The 23,182-nt window shown below is 47.3% G+C and overlaps 1 protein-coding gene across 2 annotated transcripts; it reads right to left on the bottom strand.

Moving 5' to 3' along the window:
* Positions 1–15,534: 15,534 nt before the first annotated feature.
* Positions 15,535–22,892, bottom strand: LOC125552064 (serine/threonine protein kinase OSK4). 2 transcript variants are annotated; one of them, XM_048715527.1, is made up of 11 exons: positions 22,870–22,892; positions 20,106–20,294; positions 19,641–19,825; positions 18,899–19,081; positions 18,675–18,806; positions 18,314–18,499; positions 17,181–17,270; positions 17,026–17,109; positions 16,801–16,941; positions 16,493–16,723; positions 15,535–16,095 (listed from the first exon to the last, which is right to left on the bottom strand). In XM_048715527.1, the coding sequence occupies exons 1-11, from the start codon at positions 22,883–22,885 to the stop codon at positions 15,982–15,984; spliced, it is 1,551 nt and encodes a 516-aa protein (XP_048571484.1). In that variant the 5' UTR covers positions 22,886–22,892; the 3' UTR covers positions 15,535–15,981. The 2 variants fall into 2 exon arrangements, with proteins under 2 accessions (XP_048571484.1, XP_048571485.1); XM_048715528.1 differs by lacking the exon at positions 22,870–22,892 and adding an exon at positions 22,056–22,391.
* Positions 22,893–23,182: the final 290 nt, after the last annotated feature.

Raw genomic sequence — 23,182 nt, 5'->3', positions numbered from 1 at the left:
CAAATACGTAGTACGGAGTAAAAGCCTCCCTCTGTTCCCAAATACGGAGTATTTGTCTTTCTACAGATTTCAACAAGTGACTAGGTACGAAGCAAAATGGGTGAAGTGAGCGTAGAGGCATAGGGATACTGTAGAAAGGAAGTCCTCGCGATCCATTATTCCCCATCTCGGCCAGAGAGAACTATTCAACTAGTCTTCGCAGTGAAGTGACAATACACGCTGCAGCAGATGGGACACGTAATTAATAAGCTGAACCAGCGTGTTGGTGTTACTAAATCAGCCTTACCCAGTACTGCCATATCTTCTTCTTCCTCCTCTCTTCTTCTTCCTCCTCTCTTCCCCATCGTCGGCCGCACACCATTTACCCCCGCTCACTGCTCGCCCGCCCGCGCCATCTTCCTTGGTAGCTCGCGCGTACCATATCCCCCCGCTCACTGCTCGGCCACACGAGGAGAAGCTTCTTCGCTCGCCCACCCGAATCCACTTCCCCGCTGGCTCGCAAGCACCGAAAACCCCAATGGCAGAACCGATTGACACGCAGAGCCGCGATTGGAATTCCCTCCCCGATGTTCTCTTGGAGCAGATATGTAGTCATATGGACCTACTCAGCACCGTCCGTCTGGCCGCACGCTCGGTGTCTTTGTAATGTCTACTCGTCTGCAACCGGTCGGCTATTTTCAAGACACCCTGCTTGCTGATGCCCGATCCTCGTAAGTGGCCCAGACACTGACTTGACGATCCTACGGAGGTTTCCGTGGTGCCCCTTGACATGCTACCACTACCCGTCCACCTGTCCTTCATGCGCGGCCACTACTGGGCGGGCATGAAGGCTAACTGGATCGTCCTCATCCACCACACCGGTAGTCCATGGCATCTCGTGGATATCTACACCTAGCGAGAGATCACCCTTCCATCGTTGGATACCGCCGCCATCGAGCCTCGCGGCCCGCTGGACACTCCTGCCTACTACGCACGACACGCGTCAAGCTTTTGGCTCGACCTCTGTTTGCAGAAAGTTGTAATCTGCGAAGTGCCCACACCATCAGAAGACTACATGGATTACAAGCTCATTGCCTTGTTCAACATGGGATTAGTCTATCTGGAATCCGGTCGCCATACATGGTTATGGCTCATCATCAATCCTATTGAGGCAACATTTCTGTCTGATGCTATAGTGCATGATGGCATCGTTTACGCGGTCGACGCACAGATTGGCTGCCTATACTGGTGGAATCTATCGTCGTGTAATTTTTATATCTCATCTCATCTTTACCTTATGAATACGACTGCATGTTCATTTGTTACAAATTTAGAATGCATAGCATGTCTATAACCACATCATTGCTATATGTTCCTCTCATTTCCTAGATTTTTATGACCACACATGTTATTGTTAGAGTTGATATGAGAACAATTGGCATCTAATGATTGTTAGAATACATATTATGAGCATAACATCATGATTGCTATATGTTACTCTCGTTTACAAGATTTTTATAACAACGCATGTTATTGCTTAGATTTGATATGAGAACAATAGTAGTAAGTGCTATGGTAGAATATGAGTAGGCGCTGTCATAGCTGTTTTCCTCTCATTGTTACATGATGTTTGAACCATGACATATTTCTAGAATATGAAAGCCATTGGCTTATTTTTTTTTAACTTGGGGTATGATTATGACCACGGCATTGCAATTCTCTGTCTATGATATGTGTCACTATTATAATAATCTTAATTCCACACATACTCTGAACATGATTGTTTATTTTTGTCCTTTTGGTCTCCAATTTGAATTGTTGCAGCAGACGCAAATGCACTGGCCTTCATGATTCCAGGACCTGGAATCATACCAGCCGATGGGTGGTGGTTTATCGCTCGTTCAGCTAACGGCGGTCATTTGATGCTCATTCGCACGTACCAAATTGACCAAACCATTACATCAAACCACATGCAGTACAATGCGCGGGGCGTTCGTGACATTGATGGCTATGGCTACTTCGTGTTCGAGAAAGATCCCAGCTCCATTGGGCCAGGTGTATTCAACTAGAGGCGGGTTTACAGCCTCGGCAACCACTCCTTGTTCCTCGGGCTCAATTATCCGATCATTCAACCAATCATCGATCATATCACCAGCGATGATTATTGTGCTATGCAACTTCCATTCGCGAGGGGGGCTGTGTTTACACATCATACCATGGGTTTCATGAATCACCATATCCAGAGAGTCGTCGACACAGCTTGTTGCCAGATAATATTCAGTGTGTGAAAGGCATCAAGCTTCCATGTGATGGATGGCTTTTGCAAACCCGACATGCGGCGATGTGGTTCATGCCAACAGCAAATATGCACAACTTGATTCATGTTGATATCTAGACTGAGCCATGTATTCTACTACTGTAGCACGACCCTCTTTTGTTGGATATTATGTAATGTTGTTAGTTTGAAGCACTCCTCTGGTTTGAAGGATAGATACCTTCCTGGGATCAAGTGCATCCTAACTCACCTGCGTAGGATGTACTGATAATGATGATGGAGATGTTGTGCAGAAGCCATATATATATCAGTTAGGCTTCAAGTGCGTACTTGTTAGTTAAACCTATGTATAAATTGTGACACTAAATACGACTAGTAAGTACTCCAGTACAGTAGCAGTACTAGTATACGTCGGTCAAATTATTCATCATGTCCACACATTGAATTGACGTGACAACATGCTGCGCGTGAGGTGACACAAGAATCCCGGCGGCGTGTTCGGGTATTCTGGACTTCAGATTTGGAGTACCACTTACCTGTCGAAATCTTTCATCATTCACTTAAAATAGTCGATTGATCATACATTGAGTACCATATAACTGGAATTACCGATGCAAGTCGAAGAAGGATTGGCCAGTGCTGCCGGCTGGCGTCAAGTTTGATCCCACGGATCAGGAGCTGATCGAGAACCTTGAGGACAAAGTGAGTGCTGACAGCGCGAGATTTCAGTCTCTCATCGATTTGTTCATACCAACCATCGACAGCGAGCACGGTATATGCTACACCCAACCTGAGAAACTTCTAGGTAAGACACCGATCGGCCATCTACTTGCACAAACATATTCCTTTGTTTATAGCTCTATTTTTCTTTTTAGACGCAGACCTGGTGAAGCAATTACAATTTGACAGTTAATAAAAAATGAAACAAGTGACAGCAACATGCCAAAGATGTTATGAAAATGCCAACTAGGTACACTAAAACTTGTATTCCACAATACTGCAGGTACCACACTGAGTGGCCTAAGGAAGCATTTCTTCCAGCACAATTTCAGGGCATTCAAAAGGGGCACGTGGACGCGTCGCAAGATACAGTCGGAGTGCGGCATGCACGCGATGTGGCACAAGACTGGCAATACCTTGCCGGTGATTGTCAACGGCCGGCAGACGGGCAGCAAAAAAGGTTCTGGTGCTGCACACCAACAAGAACTTCGACCAGCAGAGGACCAACTGGGTGATGCACCAGTACCACCTCGGGGACCTGGAGCAAGAGAAGGAGTGGGAGCTGGTCCTCTGCAAGATTTTCTACCAGACGAATACTAGGGCCAGGAGTAAAAAGATTGTAAGTTAGTTTGGTATTGGTAGTTGTACTACCTTGTCGTCCGCAGTATTGTTGTTAACGATCTTTTGGTATGAACTTGCCTTTGCTTCCAACCATCATGCCGAGGGTCGACGTGGATATAAAGCTGAATCATTTGTTTCGAAATGAATTTTCAGGCACCTGATTTTTATTTGATGGGTAGCATAAGCACCCGCCGTTCGAATTCCCAGTTCTCCATTTTTTTCGAAACAAGTGCATGCACTTATTATCATGATAAAAAAACAATATTCGTGCTGCATCCCAGTTATCAGTCTGTACTTGCAGAATTCTCTCATTTATTGAGCACGTATATTGTTTTTTCAGGTCGAGCAAGTTTCAACTGGGCTGTAGACTACCCAGGGTTGGTTTTGTTTTTAACAGGCCCAGCCCATGACGACAATGGGGCACAAAGATCCAGCAGGTATCTACTGGCCTCTGGCCCGCCAGCGTTAGTTATATTTTGTCTTACAACATCCGCAGGCAGTTTTTTTACTGAATCAAACACACAGCCCAGTTCTATTATCCTCTTGAAACGCATGTCCTACATCCGTTTTCTAATCTCTACCTATAGTTTTACTAGTTCATATACATGTATCATTATATTGAAAACACATAAAATTCCCTTTTCATATTTACATCCTTATTTTTGTTGTTTTTTCCCACCCAGTGCTGATTTTTTTACCACTGTTTTCCCTAAAACCAACTCAATTGTCCCACGTCTTATTTGCTTACAAAAACAAAATGATTTTTTTGGCAAATTAATAAGTTCTTAAAAATGTTTATCATTTCGGGATTACAACAGTTCGGACTCCACCGAAATATGCAAAATAAGGTTGAACTTTTTGACCGTGGTCCTGGGCAGAAAATGGGCTGTAATAAATTCCTTAAGAATTAGCAAATGGGCTGCAAATTATAAAAAATAGCAAATGGGCTTTATGTTGTCTGCCACAGATTTGGAGGCTGACTTGTGGGCCTACTAAGTTCATGCGTACACAAGGTTTCTCAAAAAAGAAATTTAGTCAACAATCGACTCTACCAGCATCAGACCGTTAGATGTCAATCTAACGGCAATCGTGCTTCTTCAGTCTCTGATCTTCCTGCCCCAGCCACCCAAACCAGCGCCGTCGGAACTGCCTGCTCCTGCCTCCTGTAGCCGGCAGTGCTGCCGGGCAGGCCTCATGGCCCCATCACACTCGCATCCCTGGCCTGTCTATCCCTCTACTCACCCACACCTCCTGTTATTTTCCGGCGACGGCAGCCAAACCAGTCAACCCTCGTACTCTCCACCGCATGGGCAGCCACTGTCGTGTCTTCCCCGGCTCCATGTTGTTCCCTTCGTAGGCCTCGCCGTCGTCCACCGCCCTGGTGCTCTCGGTGCGGCGTGGTCAACGATGTCCATCCAACGGCCGTAGTGCTTCTTCAACCTCTGGTCTTCTTGCCCCAGCCGCCCAAAGCAGCGCCGGTCGTGCCGCATGCTCCTGCCTCCCATGGCCAGCTGTGCTGCCGTGGAGGCCTCACCGTCCCCATAATACTCCGACCGCTGGCCAGGCCATCCCTCCACTCACCCACTCCCCCTGTTATTCTGCGGCAACGGCAGCCTCACACCGCAGCTAAACCAGTGAACCCTCGTACTCCTCTCCGCGTGGGCATCCACTACCGCGTCTTCCCCGGCTCCGCGTCGTCCTCTTCCTAGGCCTCGCCGTCGTCCCCCGCCGTGGTGCTCTCGGCGCGGCGTGGTCAATGTGGTCAACGACCGACTTCCATCGGAAGAGTACTGTACATGGAGAGGCTGACAGCTGGGTCCACGGCAGCCGCAAGGAAGTGCCTCCTTATTACACGCAAAATAATTATTCCTCCACCTGACAGCAGGGACCCACCGGACGGGCCACCAGTATTTCACGAAAAAAACGTTTCCCCCTGACTGCTGGGACCCACCGGACGGGCCACCTTATTTCGTGAAAAAAAAACGTTTGCCCCTGACTGCTGGGACCCACCGGATGGACCATCGTATTTCGTGAAAAAAACGTTCCCCCCGCTGTCAGCTCGGACCCACCGGAAGTGCCTCCTTATTATGCATAGAAAAATGAATACTCCCCCGGCTAGCTGGGACCCACCATGGTGGGAGGCTGACTTGTGGGCCTACTAAGTTGGCGGGGACGGAGGGCTTTGTCAACTTAGTCAATATGAACGATTCTAGCTCCAGCGACCGTACGATGTCCATCGAACGGCCGTTGTGCTTCTTCAAACAAGCGCCGGCGGGACTGCCTGCTCCCTCCTCCCCGCGGCCAGCTGTGCTGCCGCGCAGGCCTCATCGCCCCACCGTACTCCCATCGCTGGCCTAGCCATCCCTCTACTCACCCACACCTGCTGTTATTCTCCGGCGACGGCAGACGAACCAGTAAACCCTCGTACAGTCGTACTCCCCTCTGCGTGGGAAACAAGTGCCGAGTCTTCCCTGCCTCCGTGTCGTTCCCTTCCTAGGCCTCGCCGTCGTCCACCGCCCTGGTGCTCTCGGTGCGGCCTGGTCAACGTGGTCAATGACTGACATGCATCTGAGGTGGACTGTACGTGGAGAGGCCAACAGCTGGGTCCACGGCCGCACGCAAGGAAATGCCTCCTTATTACGCGCAAAATAATGATTCCTCCACCTGACATCAGGGACCCACCGAAAGGGCCTCTGTATTTCGCAAAAAAAACGTTACCACCGCTGACAACTCGGACCCACTAGCTATATCTTCGCACGCAAGGAAGTGCCTCCTTATTACGCACAAAAAAAATGAATACTCCCCCTGTTAGCTGGGACCCGGTATAGTTGCAGGCTGACTTGTGGGCCTACTAAGTTCACGGGGACGGAGGGCTTTGTCAACTTAGTCAATATGCACGATTCTAGCTCCAGTGACCGTACGATGTCCATCCAACGGCCGTAGTGCTTCTTCAACCTCTGGTCTTCTTGCTCCAGCCGCCCAAACCAGCGCCGGTCGTGCCTCGTGCTCCTGCCTCCCGTGGCCGGCTGTGATGCGGCAGAGGCCTCACCGCCCCCTACTACTCCCACCGCTGGCCAGGCCATCCCTCTACTCACCCACACCACCTGTTATTCTGCGGCGACAGCAGCCTCACACCGCAGCGAACCAGTGAACCTCGTACTCCTCTACGCGTGGGCATCCACTGTCGCGTCTTCCCTGGCTCCGCGTCGTCCCCTTCCTAGGCCTCGCCGTCGTCCACTACCCTAGTGCTCTCGGCGCGGCGTGGTCATCGTGTTCAAGGAACGACTTCCATCGGACGTGGACTGTACGTGGAGATGCTGACTGCTGGGTCCACGGCCGCAGCAAGGAAGTGCCTCCTTATTACGTGCAAAATAATTATTCCTCCACCTGACAGCGGGGACCATCGGACGGGCCACCGTATTTCGCGAAAAAACGTTTCCCCCCTGACTGTTGGGACCTAGCAGCTACACCTTCGCACGCAAGGAAGTGCGTCCGGGCAAAAAAACAAAACGATTCACCCCCCTGACTACTGGGACCCACCAGCTACATCTTCGCACGCAAGGAAGTGCCTGACAGTCGGGACCCACCTGGTCAAAGCGTACGTAGCGTTGTCATTCTGGTCGCGAACATGTACGTACATACTGCTCGATGTAGAGGCGCGCATGTGTCGTAGTAGAGGCGCGCACGTGTCGTAGTAGAGGCGCGCACGTAGCATGTATACGTACGTACAGCGGCCAGGGCGCAAGAAAGAAAATACGGCCACGTATGTGTACATACGGGCGGGGTCTCGAACGCCTACTCGCGCATACGTACGGCCAGGCCTCGTGTACATGGCTGGGTCAGAACAGAGAAACATCGTCGTCGTCGTGTTCATGGGGAGGCAAGGGAATGCGTCGTGTTCATGGGGAGGCAACGGAATGCGTCGTGTTCATGGGGAGGCAACGGAATGCGTCGTGTTCATCGGGAGGCAACGGAATGCGTCGTGTTCATCGGGAGGCAATGGAACGCGTGGGAGCCAACCGGCTGGGTCGAAACGGAATGCGTGGTCGTGTTCATCGGGAGGGCTTGGACGGAACAGGCGATGGAAATGAGGCCTGGCGTACCGCAGAACGGAGGAAACGGACCTCCTATGGTCGAAACGGGGGTCCTGTTGATCGGGCGGGGTGTGGCGTACCGCAAAACGGAGGAAACGAACCTCCTACGGTCGAAACGGGGGTCCTGTTCATCGGGAGGGGTGTGGCGTACCGCAAAACGGGACTCCACGGGATAATGTTCATCTCCACCGTCGACCTCCTCCAGCCTCCACGGGCTCCTGTTCATCCAGCCTCCACCGCACGCTACTCCACCGGCTACTGTTCAACCACCCCTCCACCGTCTACTGTTCATCCAGCCCTCCACACCACGGGGTCCTGTTCAACCACCCCTCCACGGGCACCCCTCCACCATCTACTATTCATCCAGCCTTCCACCACACCACGGGGTCCTGTTCATCCAGAGGCAACGCCACCGCTCACTTTCATCCAACCCCCCCCCCCCCCCCCCCACAACGCTCACTGTTCATCCAATCGATCGGCTTCAGTTAGCAACAGTAGCGAAGGAATCGCTCGATCGGGTTTAGTTAACAGCCATCGATCGATCGCTCGGGTTCAGTAACGCGTAGCCTGCAGTGCAATCGCTCGGGTTCAGTTAGAGCCCAACGCCTCGCTCAGGTTCAGTTAGATCCAACGCCTCGCACACATGCGCGTACGTGTACGAGAGAAACGCGCATCGCTCGGCCCCCGACCTCCCACCATAACCGGGAACTCCCCGAAATCCCCCCCCCTCGCTTCTACCACGGTTTTTTCCGTCATGGACGGCCCAAAGAATGTCATGCAGCTGCGTCTCCGGCCCGCCCAGGACGAAAAGCCCATTTTTTGTCATGATTTTTTGTCATAGAAGTCGGAGCCCACCACATCTATGATGATACCGGGTTTTGTCACAATTATCGTCATAGAAGTGTCATATGTATGACAGAAAAAATTTCGTTCGGCCCAAAATGTCACGGATGTGTCTTCTTTTTGTAGTGATATCACATCACAACATGCCCTGCAAAAAAAAGGTTAGACGTCCTCTACTTTGTTGTTGCAAGTTTTACGTGGCTGCTACGGGCTTCTAGCAAGAACTGTTCTTACCTACGCATCAAAACCACAATGTAGTATAGTGATTGCTTTTTGATCTTCAGAAAGAACCCTGTTCATTGAAACCGATTCAACTAAAGTTGGAGAAACAGACACCCATTTAGCCAAATGTGTGCGAAGCACGTCGGTAGAACCAGTCTTGCATAAGCGTACACGTAATGTCGGTCTGAGCCGCTTCATCCAACAATACCGTTGAATCAAGAATCAACTAGTGACGGCAAGCAATATGTATATACCCATTCCCACAACTCCTTTGTGTTCTACTCGTGCATATAACATCTACGCATAGACCTGGCTCGGATGCCACTGTTGGGGAACGCAATAATTTCAAAAAAATTCCTACGCACACGCAAGATCTATCTAGGTGATGCATAGCAAGGATAGGGGGAGAGTATGTCTACGTACCCTTGTAGACCGAAAGCGGAAGCGTTATGAAACGCGATTGATGTAGTCGAACGTCTTCGCGATCCAACTGATCAAGTACCGAGCGCACGGCACCTCCGCGATTTGCACACGTTCAGCTCGGTGACGTCCCTCGTACTCTTGATCCAGTTGAGGCCAAGGGAGAGTTTTGTCAGCACGACGGCGTGATGACGGTGATGATGAAGTTCGCGACGTAGGCCTTAGCCTAAGCACTACAACGATATGACCGAGGTGGAATTCTGTGGAGGGGGGCACCGCGCACGGCTAAACAATCAACTTGTGTGTCTATGGGGTGCCCCCCTCCCTCATATATAAAAGGAGTGGAGGAGGGGAGGACCGGCCCTCTCTATGGTGTGCCCCAAGGGGGATTCCTACTCCTAGTTGGAGTAGGTTTCCCCCCTTTCCCTAGTTGGAGTAGGAGAAGAGGAAGAGGAAGAAGGAGAAAAAGAAAGGGGGGGCGGCCCCACCTCCCAATTCGGATTGGGCTTGGGGGGCCACCTTGGCCGCCTCCTCCTCTCTCCCACTAAGGCCCAATAAGGCCCATTGACTCCCCGGGGGGTGATACGTCCATTTTGCATCATGCTTTCATATCGATATTTATTGCATTATGGGTTGTTATTACACATTATGTCACAATACTTATGCCTATTCTCTCTTATTTTATAAGGTTTACATGAAGAGGGAGAATGCCGGCAGCTGGGATTCTGGGCTCGAAAAGGAGCAAATATTAGAGACCTATTCTGCATAGCTCCAAAAGTCCTGAAACTTCACGGAAATTATTTCCAGAATATATAAAAAATATTGGGCGAAAGAAGTTCCAGAGGGGGCCCACACCCTGGCCACGAGGGTGGGGGCGCGCCCTACCCCCCTGGGCGCGCTCCCTGCCTCGTGGGCTCCCTGGTGGCCCTCCGATGCCCATCTTTTGCTATATGAGGTCTTTCGTCCGAGAAAAAATCATAAGCAAGCTCACGGGACGAAACTCCGCCGCCACGAGGCGGAACCTTGGCGGAACCAATCTAGGGCTCCGGCACAGCTGTTCTGTCGGAGAAACTTCCCCCCGGGAGGGGGAAATCATCACCATCGTCATCACCAACGATCCTCTCATCGGGAGGGGGTCAATATCCATCAACATCTTCACCAGCACCATCTCATCTCAAACCCTAGTTCATCTCTTGTATACAATCTTTGTATCCAAACCTCAGATTGGTATGTGTGGGTTGCTAGTAGTGTTGATTACTCCTTGTAGTTGATGCTCGTTGGTTTACTTGGTGGAAGATCATATGTTCAGATCCATTATGCATATTAATACCCCTCTGATTATGAACATGAATATGCTTTGTGAGTATTTACGTTTGTTCCTGAGGACATGGGAGAAGTCTTGCTATTAGTAGTCATGTGAATTTGGTATTCGTTCGATATTTTGATGAGATGTATGTTGTCATCCCTCTAGTGGTGTCATGTGAACGTCGACTACATGACACTTCACCATTGTTTGGGCCTAGAGGGAGGCATTGGGAAGTAATAAGTAGATGATGGGTTGCTAGAGTGACAGAAGCTTAAACCCTAGTTTATGCGTTGCTTCGTAATGGGCTGATTTGGATCCATATGTTTCATGCTATGGTTAGGTTTGCCTTAATATTTCTATTGTAGTTGCAGATGCTTGCAATAGGGGTTAATTATAAGTGGGATGCTTGTTCAAGTAAGGACAACACCCAAGCACCGGTCCACCCACAAATCAGATTATCAAAGTACCGAACGCGAATCATATGAACGTGATGAAAACTAGATTGACGATAATTCCATGTGTCCTCGGGAGCGCTTTCCTTCATATAAGAGTTTGTCCAAGCTTGTCCTTTGCTACAAAAAGGATTGGGCCATCTTGCTGCACCTTATTTACTTTTATTACTTGCTACTCGTTACAAATTACCTTATCACAAAACTATCTGTTACCGATAATTTCAGTGCTTGCAGAGAATACCTTACTGAAAACTGCTTATCATTTCCTTCTGCTCCTCGTTGGGTTCGACACTCTTACTTATCGAAAAGGCTACGATAGATCTCCTACACTTGTGGGTCATCAGGGGGTTTCGGTAACCTCCCGGTACTCTGAAAAGTGCCCGAACTCATCCGGAACCATTCCGGTGTCCAAACATAGCCTTCCAATATATCGATCTTTATGTATCGATCATTTCGAGACTCCTCGTCATGTCCATGATCACATCTGGGACTCTGAACTACCTTCAGTACATCAAAACACATAAACTCATAATATCGATCGTCATTAAACGTTAAGCGTGTGGACCCTACGGGTTCGAGAAATGACCGAGACTCACTTCCGGTCAATAACCAATAGCGGAACCTGGATGCTCATATTGGTTCCTACATATTCTACGAAGATCTTTATCGGCCAAACCGCATAACAACATACCGCAACTAACTCATTAGTCACATTGCTTGCAAGGCTTATTGTGATGTGCATTACCGGGAGGGCCCAGAGAAACCTCTCCGATACACGGAGTGACAAATCCTAATCTTGATCTATGCCAACTCAACAAACACCATCGGAGACACCTGTAGAACATCTTTATAGTCACCTAGTTACGTTGTGACGTTTGATAGCACACTAAGTGTTCCTCCGGTAATCGGGAGTTGCATAATCTCATAGTCATAGGAACATGTATAAGTTATGAAGAAAGCAATAGCAATAAACTAAACGATCATAGTGCTAAGCTAACAGATGGGTCAAGTCAATCACATCATTTCTAATGATGTGATCCCGTTCATCAAATGACAACTCTTGTCCATGGCTAGGAAACTTAACCATCTTTGATTAACGAGCTAGTCAAGTAGAGGCATACTAGTGACACTCATTTTGTCTATGTATTCACACATGTACTAAGTTTTTGGTTAATACAATTCTAGCATGAATAATAAACATTTATCATGATATAAGGAAATATATAAATAACAACTTTATTATTGCCTTTAGGGCATATTTCCTTCACAAATTACAGTAGGCAACTGACAAGAAGAGCTATCTTTATGACTATGATCATTCATGGCATAATCTCATATATGCATTATGTCTGTGATAAGTAGACCGCTAATCCAACAGCATCTACTACTAATACTCCACCCTGAAATCGCTATCCAGCATACTCCACCCTAAGGTATTAAGTTTACAAGAAACAGAGCATTACAATAAGCAAGATGACATAATGTAGACAAAAAGAAATCTAGCAATAAAATTAAACCCCGTCGTTTTATCCTTAGTCGCAACAGTACAATATGTGCCTTCATCCTTATTGTCCCTGATTAGAGCACCACAAGACTAAACCCACTACCATGCACCACTCCCTATGAAGAACTACCGATCAATCTTTGCTAAATAAGACAAATAGTTCAGAAAGCATACATAACTATTTAATTATACAACAAATAAACTTCAAAAGATTCAATAATATTCAATGAACAATTTGATCATAAACTCACAATTCATCATGTCCTAATAAACACACGAAAGAATTACATTGGATTGATCTCAATCACACAAGGAAGAAGGGGAACAAGGTACTGAAGATCCAAAGAGAGAGAGAGGGAGATAGAGAACCATCTAGCTACTACTATGGACCTGTAGGTCTTAAGGGAACTACTCACACATGGTCATGGAGGCAGCAAGGGCGACGGAGAGGCTCCTGACACTGGCTCTCCCCTCTGGAAGAACTCCAAAACATGGCTCCAGATGGGATCTCATCAGAACAGAGGCTTCCAACGGCGAAAAAAATTCTTCTGGAGGAACAACGTATGATTTCAGTATTTATAAAAATTTATGGCGATGGAATCAGATCAAGGCGGTGCTCGGGAGCTCCACATGGACAGATGGCGCGGCCACCCCCGTGGTCCCGCCATGTGTCCACATGGCTGTCTTGTGGGTCTCCTCGATGTCTCCTGAAGCTTCCAGTGTTTCTTGTTGCCCAAAAAATCATGTTAAATCGACAACGTATGTTGACCTATTTAAAAATTGATTTCCCATGAAACAAAAAACAAGCAGAAAATAGGAACTGTCACTTGACACTAAATTAATAGGTTAGTCCAGTAAAAATAATATAAAAGGTAATAAAAGTGTATATATATATATATATATGATAATATAGCAACATGAAATAATTAAAAATTGTAGATATGTTTGAGACGTATCACAGTCTTGATCCTGAAGGACGTGAAAGGAAAAAAATAACCACATAAGAAGAGAGACAAAGACTAGCGGTAGCATGGCAGAGGTTCTTTGGCTGCTAGGATTGTTGGCGAAATACACTACTGCAGGAAGGTCATAAGACAACACATGTATCAGAAACCATTTGATCAAATTATGTGCGTTGCACAAATTCCAAACAGTAACAAATAATACTCGTGTGCCAGAAAATGAAATGTGTGTATTGGCCCATTCATTGGGCATGATGATGGTATGCAGATCGTGTGTGATAGAGGGCACACAACTAAATACAATGTTGTGTGTGTGAACGTGTTCATAACGCATGCATTTCTGTGAGCGTTACCCGTGTGCGTTTTTGGTAAACGATTTACAAACACAAAATGTTTGCGACGGCTTGAAGCATGGCACACGATGGGTGAGATGAATACTCGTGTGTGGTGATTTGAAAGATACGCACACTATTCACAGAGTCAATCTGTGTGTGAGAACTCGTGACAGCACATACGATTCTTTGGTGTGAATTGTGTGCTCTATAAGGCACACGAGTATATTGATCACACCCGTGGGTAAACACTGTGTGCGCACGTGTCGTGCTAGCTCGTACTTACTTCTTTCCTAAGTTTTTCACTTCTCTCCTAAGTTTTCCATTGATGGCGTTTTCCGAACACGCCATCCTTTCCCACCACTTTCAAATCGGTTTCCCGCCACCAGTGATTGGGTATAAGCCTAGGCGGCGCGCGACACGCAGCGACACGTCTAGTGCAACCTATAGCCCCTCTATCATTTCCAAGCATGCAAACCCGCTGAAGCGCCGCCTCCGCCATCAACTTCTTCGAAGAGGGGAACGACCCGGTGCAGGCGCAACGGCCCGTTGAGGCCCAGGGAGTCCCCGACAACGCGTCGGACAACGTTGTGTTGTGCGTCATCGCCAGGGTTGAGCAGACCCTTGGCGCAGGACGCAGCAACACTGGGGAGCAAGGTAGGCTGCGTGTGTCGCACAACAAGATTGTTGGAGCGCTTCAGAACAACAAAAAGAAAGCACATCTGCGCCGAGAGGCTATGACATGCCGCACAACAAGACCGATGGAGTGCCGCAGAGCGAAAGGCGCGACACCTGGCAGAGCAAGAGCAGATCCATCGCCGCTTGCCTGCTGTCCCACTCGACGGGACGTTGTAGTTGGGTCCACGACCCATCAGTACCCCGATTCCTCGCCGGGAATGGGCAGCGGCTGTCTGTGCCGTAATTGCACTAGAGGCCGTCCGCGTCGTACTTGCACTAGACACCGGCTACGCCGTTTACGGGTCACACCATTTGCCTTGTTCATGCCCCCCTCGATGCCAACGCGCTAGTCGCTAGGCTCACACCCACCTGCAGGCAGCTGACTCAGCATGTTCCCGGCCTTTCCAGGGCCATGTTTGAATCCCCTGTTTGCGTACGCAGTAAACAGCCATTATGACCGGGATTATAAACTATATGACACGGACTTCATGGATTTGGACATCAGGGTTCGTTTGTATGGCTGCCTACTCTCAGGGTTCAAAATAGACTTCCCTCTACAGTTTATAGGACCGAGAAGTAAGGGCGAGGGAAGGCATGACGCATCTACGTTGTCCATATCCGTCCACGTAATGAAAATTGTCCTAATTCTTATTCTTTTTTAGGGAAGCAGAGCAACATGCGGGTGGACAATCGCGCACCGTCCGCTTGCATCCTACTCCCTCCGTTCCAAATTACTTGTCACGGGTATAGATGTATCTAGATGTATTTTAGTTCTAGATACATCTATTTCTGCGACGAGTAATTTGAAACGGAGGGAGTAGCCCCTAGGTCGCGGGCACAAGATGGGCAGGGAAGAGAGCAACATGCGGATGCAGTCATATCTGCGCGTAAAATTTTGGGCCGAACCAGTAAGAATTTCTTCCCAGAGATTTTTCAGTCTTATGAAAATACTATCAAAGAGAATTAAGCCTACGCATTTGGCTTGCATAAAATTGCTCTGCGCATTTGGCTTGCTTGATTCGCTTTCTTCAAAAAGCAAGCGATCCTCCAGAAATGGGCTGCTACAGTGTGGTATTCTTGCTAGTCTTTTTAGCGGTTTGCGGAAAATTCAGGTACAGGTTCAACAGCAAGGCAAATAGTATCCAGATCTTGTAATAAAATATCACAAAAGCGTGTGCTGCAGCATCACAACCAGCGGTGGCGCAGCCTGCAGAATCAGAAAACGGTTCACAAAAATTCCAAAAAGAAAAAGAAAATTGTTCACCACGCCTATTTACCATATAAGTCTTATTTATAACAACCACTTAACCTTTTGGTGCTTCACACAGGACTAGTCACCCAAACAACACTTTTGGTGCTTCACACAGGACTAGTCACCCAAACAACACGGTTCGCTGTCAGGGACTGGGTAAAACGAAGATCAAACACACCACCTATTTACACACCATCACTTATTCATCTCTGACAGTCACATGTCTCACTATTCATCACTCAACCAGAACAGGCACCAACTTATTCATCGCTGACGGTCATATGTCTCACTATTCATCACTCAACCAGAACAGGCACCATACTATAGAACCCTAAGGTTGGTAAGGAAGGCCGCGCAAAAATCCAGGAAGAGGAGCTGAGGTCTAGTAACTCTCTGCATATCTAGCAGGTACTTGTCATCCTTGGTCTTGTAAAGCTGAAGAAAAAACAAATACATAAATTCAGAGGCAAATAGAGAGCATATACAACACCATGCCGGCGAACTGTTAACATCTGAAGTATACAGGCATTAACAAATAATATCACACTAGGTTAACGATAGGTGTATGACCAACCAATACTGTGCAGCACTAAAACTTGGGAAGTTCGTTTTATCAATATGGCAACAGCAGACAGAACTTGTTGGCAACAGCAGACACATGCAGATGCAGGATATACTGGTTACAAAGCAGACACATGCAGACAATACTTTGTAACAATTATGAAGCGAATATATTGGCCAGCCTTTGCTTATCTAGTGAGATTGAGTAGAAAATCCATATTTCTGTTATTGCAAAAAGAATACAGTAGTATTAGAAGGTGAGATTGCACACCTGGATTTCAAACTTGATCACGGCAGGTAGCCTCCCATTAGCATCGCCGTTATCCATGATGGTAGAGTCATCAACAAAGCTGTGGTTGGCATCTAACATATCACTGACTTGAGGAAACCCAGGGCACCACCTGCATTTCATGTTGTAGTGTCCATTCTTCTTCCAGCAGACATTTAATTCTTGAAGTGCCTTTAGAACCTCGATCATTATCTCACGAGGTTGAGCTCGAGACTGGTGGATAAGTGATGCATTAGCTCAACAGCTCAATGTGCAAAACAAAGCAAAGTAAAGTGGATAATGTGCAAGACCTGGAGCCCAAGAGCCCATTTTCTTTCAACGGGGTAATATGGCCGCAAGCCACTGCCTTGAGGATCATTGCTTGCTGGAAGATACTGCCTGGTACTTGGGCTTGCTGATTCCGATGAAGTAAACTGATTAAAACTCCTACCCTGGAGAACCATCCATTCAGAAAGTTAATAGTGCTTAAACCTTATGAATTAAACAAGTCACAGATGATGCAAATGTGAACTAACCATTGATTGTAGATAGTCAGCCCCCAAATAGCCACTAGTGGCCCGGAACCGATTGTCCAAGAGTAAGTAATATGCAACAGTTGCCTGGAAAATTGTCTAAAGTCAATTATGAAATAACTGAATGGAATGAAGCACTGACTTTTGTTTGCATATACCTCATTTTGCAGCCTATTGCACAATGATTCACACACATGGTCTTTATCATATCCCAGGTTGACAATCTCTTTAAGTGTATCTTCATCAATCTTCAGAAATGAACATAGAGCAAATCAGCATACATTGACGTAGAAATAGCATTTTAAAGCTTGCTAGTAAAAGAAATTTTTGATAAATAGAAGCGGCATTGCAAGGAGACTTAACGTGCTAGGTGCTACCTTTTCATCTCGTTGGGATAGATTACTAGTAGTAAGGAATTACTCCCTTCACTTCATATTATTACATGATGTTTAACTTTCATAATCTTTCCTCTTCTCATAAATCTTTGAGCCACAGCTGCTGGATAGTTTTGTTGTTTGGCTAGTTTTTTCCCGAGTAACCAGCAGGAGCGGTGCCTTTCACTTAAGCAGTATAGTTTTTTTTTACAATTATGTACATGGCCAAGAGGACGGCATGTGGACTACTCGCAAATAAAAGGTTAGAAGAGCTATGAATGTGGGTATCTGAGAACGGAGCATCGCCCTGTTGGCAAGGCATGCAGTATGCAGCCAGCCCGCCCGCATCCGAATCTCGACTCAACAGGGTGTCAAGGTTGTTTCTTCTATTAAAAATACCACCAAGGGCTAGTCCTAACTGATCTTGTTTTAGAGGAACCGAGCAGTGCTCGGTTGGCTAGAGCACAGGCCCGTGAGCTCGTCCACTCGAGTTCAAGGGGCAGCCTCCGCATGATGCCTCATTTCTACCTAACAAAGTACCGTCAAGGGAGGAAAACTTCCCCCTTTAACCACGTTTATGAAGGTGGATATCCACTAGGGCCCCCTCTGTGACCTCGTGAAAAGTTGCCTACTCAGACTCTCGGTGTTCTCTTCTTAATACGAAATGACCATGCAATTTGGTGCATGTTTGAGAAAAAAGAATCTTTGAGCCACAACTTGACCATATATTTCTATAATATTGTGTTTGCAAATATTATATGAAGATTATGCCCATAAAAGATAACATTTCATGACAAAAGTATCGATGTTACTTTTCCTATGATCCATCCAAGATCCTGTATATATTAGTCGATAAAGGTTGAGAAGTTTTACTGTGCACATAAGATAGTCACTTGAAATGTGAAATAGATGGGTACCATTTTGGCTTGCTGCGCCGTGTCTGGTGGAGGCACTGCCAGGTAGCGAGGAAGGCGATTCTGAAACCATGGGTGTTCTCGAATTTCATGAATTGTGATTCTCTTCATAGGATCAACAACAAGCATTCTTGGGATCAAATCCCTTGCAAGAGCAGATAAATGACTTGGAAGGATATAGATGCCTCCCTGGAACACCAAACAAGGGGGCGTCAAATCTCCAGATAAAAAATGAATGCTAAAGTCCAACTAATCTTTTTTTTGAACATAAAGTCCAACTAATCTACATGAACGTTTTTTGATTTTCAGAACAAAAGGTATACACTTGTCAGGTCCAACTTAATCTACATGTGTTCTGTCTCACCTTTATCTTCTTGAACAGTTTGGGAATATTGTCATCATCAAATGGAAGAGTGCCACAAAGAAGAGCATAAAGTATCACCCCGCAGCTCCAAACATCAACCTCAGGTCCAGCGTATAATTTACCTGAGATAACCTGCACAGAAACACTCGCTAAGCTATTAACGCAAACAATGCGTTTCAGGAAGCACAAGGATAAAGACTCAAGTAAGACAAATTAGTGAATACCTCTGGTGCAGCATAGTTTGGACTCCCGCAGCTAGTCTTCAGAAAATGGCCATCATGCATGACATTACTTAACCCAAAGTCGGCAAGTTTCACATTGTATTTGGAATCAAGTAACAGGTTCTCTGGCTTTAGATCACGATGAGCAACCATGTTTCTGTGGCAGTATTCAACACCAGATATAATCTGTGCAAGAAAATTTAAATAAAAAAAGTATTGAGACAAAAACTGAATATGCATCCAGTGAATCTGAAAGAACCCTTCAAATTACATATTCGCCTCCAGAAGGATATACCATCTCTTTATGTTTTAAAGCACAATTTGATTTAAGTACCGAGACTAAGACAATCAAGGCATAGAGAAGAAGATGCCATTTAAACAAAAAATGATTTAACTAGTGATACTAAGATAACCAAGGCATCAAAAGAACAAGACACCGGAGTGATACTAAAACAATAGACGCATCAAGAAGACGTTAACTTTTTGATCAGTTAAACCCAAACGACAAAGCAATCACCTTGGAAAGCTTGCAACTCAATGTAGTACAGGTCATGAGCTAAAAATTAGATGAATGCAAACTGAGCAAATTGATCAGGATTTGCAGAGTCAGCACGCGAGGAATGTGGACACTGGACAATTGGCCAGCATATCCAGACATTTCACAATCAAAATAAGAAGCTCAGCAAAGTTCCTATTTTTATGCCCAAAAAATGTGTTCCTGCATGCCAAGAGCAGAAAAAGGCACCTGCTGGAAGATTCGACGAGCCTCATCTTCCTGTAACCGCCCTTTCTCAACAATGCAGTCGAATAGCTCACCATACTTGCAATATTCCATCACAACAAATATATCTGTAGGTGTGTAAATGACCTCATAAAGCCGGATGATATGAGGGTGGATGAACAACCTCAATATCTTGATCTCTCTCTTTGCTGGAAACAAGATATGAGAAAACAATAGAAGTGTTAAGACATTCAGCCTATGAAGAAATTCAAGCTGCAAATTTTACTTACTCACAGCAACAACACAAGGTGAACTTTCTTCTTTACAGAAGCCTGATGTATCCTAGACAAATGTACTTTATCTCGACTAATTAATTAACTGGGAATCAGGAACACACTCACAAGTCTGACCAGCACTGAAAGCAGATAACTGGAAATCTTGAGCAAGCAAAGCCGAATGTAGCCTAGACTAATGAACAAGGAGGCATACCTTTCTCTTCCATTTCCATAGTTCTCATTTGACGACGGTTCAGAATCTTTATAGCAACTTTGTGCCCTGTATGCTTATGCTCTGCAATCCTCACTTTTCCAAATGTGCCTATACCTAATGTTCTGCCCACATTGTAGTTCTTTAATGCGTCAGAATGCCCACCTCCTCTAGTGTTCCCTTCCATTTTCACTATGTCAAAAAACAAGAGAAACGATATATGTGATTCAGCAAACAGTTTTATAGTTCAAACATATATGCACATCAGGCTAAAACTGAAACATTTCTAATCGGATTCCCTCTTCTTAGAGACCTTGAGCGTGACATGAGTAGGCTGGCCAAAACTATCACTATGGACATGAGTGGCGAGGGAAAGTGCGGTTCAAAGGTCAACGAAATGGGTGAAGTTCCCATGTCATATAGGGACAGACACATATTCAGTCGCTGAAGTGTGGTTCAGTGAGATGATCAGCAACCAACAATGTCTAGTAGCGAGTAGGATCATAGTTTTTTCCTCAAATACGCACAAACAAGCCGTTACATTTTGGATTACAATGCTTTGCACCCCACCTCCACCACCACCCTCATCTATAAAGTGGACTACTCACTCTGGACCCACCTTGTCAACGCCCCAAAGAAGGTGTCCAAATCTCCTATTAATAGGCCCGCCTGCCTCCATACTTGAGCCTCGGTGATCATCCTACTTATCACATGACGTACCGACGGTGAGGATCATAATATATTACCATAAAAATGCCTGCATCTGCATGCGCAGCACGAACTGACTAGGGGCTTGTTTGGATTACCGTTTTCCTTTTAAATACACTTGCAAAGAATACACGTCTCGGCCCACCGTTTCGCTTCCGTCCGGAAATGGCTCAGCGGCCGGTACGATACACGTGTAAGTTAAACACCTCCGTATTGAATTACACCGATTCCAAGCACGGCCTAGAGGCCTTTCCTGATATGCATCAGGTCTGGCAAGGATGGTTTTGGGATAGCAAAACAATCATCATGTTGGTACTTTGGATGCCCCTGGTGCGAAGAGAGAGACCACACATTTTTTTCTTTCGAAAAGAGGGGACATCCCTCGGAGAGAGACCACACATGGAATCCTAGTGGGTTAACATGCAAAGTTTTCTTAAAAAGGTTCACAAATAGAAATAGCATCACTAGGCATGTGCGGTGAACATGCAACTGCAAGAGACATACTACAAGGAATGCAGTCATCCAGCAACTGAGCTGAAAAAACGGCAGAGATCAATAAATGGGAGGTTCTAGTGGGTATAGTACAACATAAATCTGTAGCGGTACACATTAATACTCCAATAAAATTAGGCCGGCCATGAATCTACTAGTACTACAGTACTGCGCACACAGTAATTACACGGAATCGTGTCGGTATCAGGATCAGGATCAGAATCAGAATCAGAATCCGTGACTCTGCAGTAGTATCTTTTTGCCCAGGCAGTAAATTTGGGGAAAGTGAGATCGGCCGACCGATGAACCAATAAACCAACCAACCGATCGGTCAATGATCATGGGTTTACCTCCCAGCAGGACGTGAATGTTGGTCCGGGCGGATCTGCGGTAAAGATCTCCGTTGGAGGGGAGAAACGAACAGGAAGACGACTACTGCTGATTATGAGCCGCGCCCACCCGAAATCGCCACAAGCAGCACGGAAACTAAATTCCCCACTTCAACGGCGCAGCCAAAAGCCCAAAACTGTTGATTCACCTCGCTCTCCTCGCCAAACGGGCAAGCAGCACTCCCCCGGAATCGGAATTGGGAGCACGCGCGAACCACCCTAGCTCCCCACCAGGCCGCCCGGCCGGCGAGCTACTACTACTACCCAACCAAGCAAGCAACGACGGCGCAGAAACAGCAGACCCCGGCGAGAATTGCAACCGACAGAGCGTAAATCTACGAGATCAGCTGGGCGATTCCCTCACCTGGCCGAATCCCGCGGTCAACCGCTGGAATGGGTGGGGAGGCGACGAGAGCGCCCAGTGGAGGAGGCCTCGAGGGAGAGCAGGAGAGGTTTTGGGGTCGGTTGGTCCTTTTCTTCTCCGGGGGTGGGAGGGAGGGAGGGAGGCTTTAGGCGAGAGCCGCTAGCTTGAGCTTAGTTTAAGGCGAGCCGAGCCAGCGGGGGCGGCGTAACCGTGGAAAGATGAGCATCAGCATCAGCATCGCGCTTGCGTGTCGGCTCCCTCCCGCGCCCGCCGCTTGCTTCTCCTCCCCTGTCGTTTCCCCACGTCAGTTTTTCCTCTGCTCCGCTCCCGTGCTTCGTCGTCGCCTCGCGGAAAGGAAATTGGTTCGTCACCACCTCACCTCAACGTCCTCCGTCGCATGTAGTAGGATGGATTGATCGGTGACGAGGCGCTGATGCGGTGCGGCGTTGGAGCCGTGCAACGTTGTGGCGTGGTGCGCGACGAGGACGTTAGATCGGGTGCGCACGCTAGGCTCTTCTCCCTCGCCCGACTTTGTTTGCTTCGATGATTGTATATTAACCTGTCGCCATCCTGGTAGCACGTGCTTCCTGCTTACTTTCGGGTGCCACCGGCGGGCTATCGGTCTCTCTATCCTATGCTTGGCAACGGCGACACGGCGTGGCCCTCGCCGGCTAGAGCACGCGCGTTTTCTTATTGCCGAATAGGAGCCGGTCGACCGGCCCAATTTTCCATCGGCCGCCGCGCCAGCATTGGATCCAGACGCCGTTGACCGTCAAATTTAGAATGAAAGAAAAGAAAAATCTTCTTTCCCTACCTCGATCGTCGCGCATGACCCCCACGACCTCCCACCGCCTACGCTTACAGCACTGTGCGTGCTCGCCGGCGCTGTTGATGTCGTCGCTCGTCAAATGCAACATATGTACTTGCTGCTCCGCCATAGGCAGCAAATTGCGGTGCCGATCCCAGCAAATCGAGCCGCCGGTGCAGCTTTCGCCGTGAGCTGTTGATGCGGCCGGTCACCGTGGTAGCACCAGTGGCAACCGCTCCACCATGTGATGCCATGGACGTGTCATCCGAGAGACACCATGGTAGCATTCAGTGACCACGGTTCCAGCATTTGATGGCCG

Source organism: Triticum urartu, chromosome 4, assembly GCF_003073215.2.
Source record: "Triticum urartu cultivar G1812 chromosome 4, Tu2.1, whole genome shotgun sequence".
In the NCBI taxonomy this organism is placed as follows: domain Eukaryota; kingdom Viridiplantae; phylum Streptophyta; class Magnoliopsida; order Poales; family Poaceae; genus Triticum; species Triticum urartu.
Note: the sequence above shows the minus strand (reverse complement) of the source record. Positions and strands in the feature narration are given on the sequence as shown.

Excerpts from the sequence above, each read along its gene's own strand:
- LOC125552064 (XM_048715527.1), bottom strand. Across the intron at positions 19,826-20,105 it reads TATGGAAATGGAAGAGAAAG|CAAAGAGAGAGATCAAGATA; the intron begins GTATGCCTCCTT and ends TCTTGTTTCCAG. Across the intron at positions 16,942-17,025 it reads CTGACTATCTACAATCAATG|GGTAGGAGTTTTAATCAGTT; the intron begins GTTAGTTCACAT and ends ATGGTTCTCCAG.